The sequence below is a fragment of the Furipterus horrens genome, unplaced genomic scaffold, assembly GCF_987537825.1.
Source record: "Furipterus horrens unplaced genomic scaffold, mFurHor1.1.pri manual_scaffold_2, whole genome shotgun sequence".
Taxonomy (NCBI): Eukaryota; Metazoa; Chordata; class Mammalia; order Chiroptera; family Furipteridae; genus Furipterus; species Furipterus horrens.
This window is the reverse complement of record NW_028327172.1, coordinates 43,513,392-43,517,920: the sequence shown is the minus strand read 5'-3', so window position 1 is coordinate 43,517,920 and position 4,529 is coordinate 43,513,392. Positions and strand designations below refer to the sequence as shown.

Sequence of the window (4,529 nt, the reverse complement as noted above, 5' to 3'; positions counted from 1 at the left end):
ATAGTTTCACTGAGTTGTTTTGAAGAATAAATAGAATATATCTCAGAAACAGTCAGACACCTAATATAGAATAATCAACAAATGTTAATTACTATAAATATTATTTTTATTATTTCATTATTATATATCTTGTTTCTATTATGTTGGGCTACAAAGTTCTTGAGGTATATTATGCATATATTTCATAACTGAAAACACAAAATGCTTAATAAATACTTGTTGAACAAATGAACAAACTGAGAAAAATTATCTAACAGGAAGTCACCTACCAGGGTTGCTTTTCTAAAGGGAAAGTAACTTCTTTCAGGTTTTTCTCAAAATGAATCATCTCTGTTTATTTTGTAAGGAGAAGACTGAGGATAGCCTTGCGAATCTGTTTTGTTTTTACACTATAGATGACAGGATTAAGCACAGGGGGCAAAAGCAGGTATACATCAGCCATCATTGAATGGACCACTTTGGGGGCTGATCGGCCATAACGATGCACCAAGGACAAGCTCATCATGGGGATGTAGAAAATAGCAACTGCTCCAATGTGGGAAGTACAAGTACTGAAGACCTTGTGTCGTTCTTTGGGGGAGGCCATACTGAGCACAGAGCGAATGATCAAGATATAAGACAGGACAATGCATGGTATATCCACTCCTGTGATCAGGATGAGATAAATTAATCCACAGATGCTATTGGCCTGAGTATCTGAACATGCTAATTTAATCACATCTGAATGGTAACAGTAAGAATGGGAAAGGACATTTGCTCTACAGAAGTAGAGGAGTTTAAGGAGCAAGAGTAGTGGCACTATTAATACTACAGTACGTATAATCATTAATATGCCCATCTGAATAATCCTGGAATTAGTGAGAATAGTAGTGTACCTCAGAGGGTCACAGATAGCCACATAGCGGTCAAAGGCCATAGCCACTAACACTCCAGATTCCATGATGGTAAATCCATGAAGAAAAAACATCTGGATAATGCAGCTATCTAGACTGATTTCTCTTGCATTAAACCAAAGGATAGCTAATGTCGTCGACAGAGTAGAAATAGTCAAGCCCAAGTCAGTAGCCGACAGCATGGAGAGGAAATAGTACATGGGCTCATGGAGGCTCTGCTGGGTAATGATGACAAACAGGATCATGCTGTTTCCAGAGAGGGCGATGGCATAAAGGCAGCAGAATGGAATGGAGATCCAGGCATGGGCAGACTCCAGGCCAGGAATGCCAGTCAACAAGAAAGTTGGAAATGTAGGTGTCAAGTTACTTAAGATCTCCATGTTTTGTAGATTCATAGCATTTATTCTTATGACACTCACATCCTATAGAAATAAGAAGTTTCATGGTTACACAAAATATATAGGTAAATTTTCTTTGAGTTAAGAGAGGTATCTAAGTTCATGAATAACTTTCTATGATTGAAAAAATTCTAAATTGAACTTTAGACATTCAACTACATTTATATCAGGGATATTTAGCAATATATATAAAAATTGAAATCTTAAATTCATGGGAAGTATGTCTATATAACTTTATGTATTGATAATTATTTTCTATAATGACATAATAAAGCCTCATTAGATTATAAGATTCTATGAATAAGACTTTGTTAATAAATATAATTACATTCAATTTTAAATATGTCATGTATGAAATGACTAAGAGAAATCCACCTAAAGATATCTTTAGAGCTGCAGTACCCATGTTGGTGTGACTCTTCAGGCAAAATTCTCCAGATTTGTGCTGGAGACAAAAAAAACAACCCTAATATTTTTGCTCCTTAGAGATTCGGAAGTTGTGAATAATTTTAATCTAACAGCGTGGGTGAATAACCTCAGAGAATGAGCTTATAAGTGAAAACCAGAGAAGATACAACTCTGAAGATTTATTGGAAATAAATGCACCATAAAGTAAGATGAGTCTAGACACTTTACAAGAACTGTAAAAACCAAGAAAGCATGGTGTTACATGAACAATAATGAGGAATTGTTTATGCGATAAAGTCTACTAAGGGTTAAAAATTTTCAGTGACAGCCCATATAATAATGACATGAATGACCCTGAAGAAAAGCAATAGAGTTTCACAGTGAAGTTGAGAACCTGACACAGGAGCATGAGGAATAAATGGAAAAACAAGTGGTAGAGGCACAGTTTTATTATTTCTGGAAACTTGCCAGTGAAGGCAAGGAGAAAGGCCATGACTAAAAAAGACTCTAAGGTGGATGGAGAATTTTTGCAAGATCTTAAAGACTTAGAGAAATTTCTGTGTTTATAAACTGAGGTTAAAGATACAGTAAATAATGAGAGTTTGTAAATATACAATGATAGGGATTCATTGGTGTAGAAAATTCCTTAAGGAAGTAGCAGGTGATTGATTTAGAGCAAGATAGTAATTAGTCCTCAAAAAGATGACATGATGCAAACACATATATATCATAGAAATGTACATTTGTAACTTATATAATCTTATTAACCAATGTCACCCCAATAAATTTAATAAAAGAAGTGACAATCATTATTTCCACTGACACTAAAGAGTAAGTCACAAACAGGTAGGTTAGTGGAGAGTTAAGTGAGGACATTATCTGCCAGTGCCACTTAAAGTTTTTTTATTGTGGTCAAATACACCAAACATAATAAAACTTACCATCATAACCATTTTAAGGTGTACAGTTCAATGGTATTAAATATATTCATAATGTTGTGCAACCATTGCCATCAATCACCTCCTTAACTTTTTTCATCTTGTAAAACTGAAATTCTCTAGCCATTTAAATAATAATCCCCCATTTCCCAATTTCCAGCAGTCTCTGAAAACCACCATTCTACTTTCTCTCTCTATGGTTTTGATTATTCTAAATATCTCATATAATTGGAATGATACAGTAATTTATTTTTGTGATAGCTTATTTTACTTAGCTTAATGTAAAGTTCATCCATGCTGTAGAATATGTCAGCATTTCCTTCTTTCTTAACCAGTGTCCATTTTTGCCCTGCATTAGTTACTATTAGAGTGATATTCACTGCTATCCCAGGAGCATGAAATAATGGCTGATAGTTTAAAGATAAGGTGTAGGTTTTCATTAAATATTGCAGGGAACAGGAACATTTGAATAAATACACACAGAAATATTATAAATGCTATAAAGTCTTGTTCAATTAAAATTAAAAAAATAATATTTAAGTGAATACATTTACATTGTTAAAATCAATTCTAGAAAGACAAAATGAAATAATAGCAGTATTAGTTATTATAATATTAATAATTTTCAATTAAACATTTAAAAATACTAGCTAAATTTACTTCCTGAGAGTAAATACCTTGTCATAACTATACATGTTACCATTCTCTTTATGCAAGTTTTTACACACTTTTTTTAGTTTAATACGTATTATTTAACTGTATTTTTTGTGCCAGACACAGGTGAGATATAAAAATGGACAAGGCCTTTTTTTAATGCTTAAGGAACTTACAGGTTTTATGGTATAGTGGTATGGGAATTGTTACAAAATAATATGGTACAAACTATTTTATTTTTATTTTGAACTTCATTACAGTTACTTTTTAATCTCAAGTTCCTAAGATTTTCATTCAATCTGAAAAAAAATCATTACAATTGTTAACTGTCATCTAGTAGGGTTCAGAAATTTGTGTTTTATGTGGATCCTTGAGGACAGCGGTGGCCATAACATTGTCTGACTTTTCTACAAGCTCACAGGAATATTTGTGAGTAGGTAACCATCAAATCACAAAGTTAACACAATGAACACTTCTCTTTATCATCTTACCAGCTGCATGTGGAAAGGGGAGCCTTTTCTGTCTTCATTAGCAGAGAGAAAACAAGTTACAGTTCTGGAGCCAAGGACTTTATAGTTAAGTGGGATTGAGCTGTGGGACCATTGGCAAAATGTGAACCTCCCTGGAGTCATAGACAGAGAATTCTCTCTCTCCATCTATTAATACAGGACAATGATGTGCAATTTCAGAAGGGCTTTAGCAACTAACTCAAGTGACAAGTGTTCCATGGGATTCCTAAATACAAATAAACCAAATCATCCATGTAAATGGATGTTTAGACTTTGCTCTGTAACTGGGGAATAAAGAGATGTATGTCATTGTCTCTGTATAATCATTATTCTGGGAAGATAGGAAAGCAAACCAATATTTCCTGGGAAAATTATGGTGACAGTAAAGTGTGAAGAAATTTGCAAACAGTCTCCAAGCCCCTGTTTCTTTATGACTGAATTGACCTGTAAGGAGGATGATACTTTCCTGAATCCATCTTTGTCCAGGCACTCACTAGCTTTTCCTCAAGAAAGGGTAATCTCCTGATATATTAATTGGGCCCCATTTTGCTAGTGGCTGGAGTCATTGTTATGTGAATAATGAGTTCTCATGTAAATGTGCTCTTACTCTGATAATTGCTGTTTTCCTGTGGCAATAACTTCAAGGACCTAGACTCCTGGGAGAATTTGTCCATCCTTGTCAATGTGGGCAGTTGAGTAGGGATGTAGATTCCTTTATAGGCTTAGCGA

General features: G+C 34.2%; 1 protein-coding gene across 1 annotated transcript; it reads right to left on the bottom strand.

Moving 5' to 3' along the window:
* Positions 1-334: 334 nt before the first annotated feature.
* On the bottom strand, positions 335-1,273 carry LOC150018375 (olfactory receptor 51F1-like). Its single transcript, XM_090267745.1, has one exon. It carries the CDS (start codon positions 1,271-1,273, stop codon positions 335-337), a length of 939 nt encoding a protein of 312 aa, XP_090123871.1.
* Between the last annotated feature and the right edge of the window lie 3,256 nt (positions 1,274-4,529).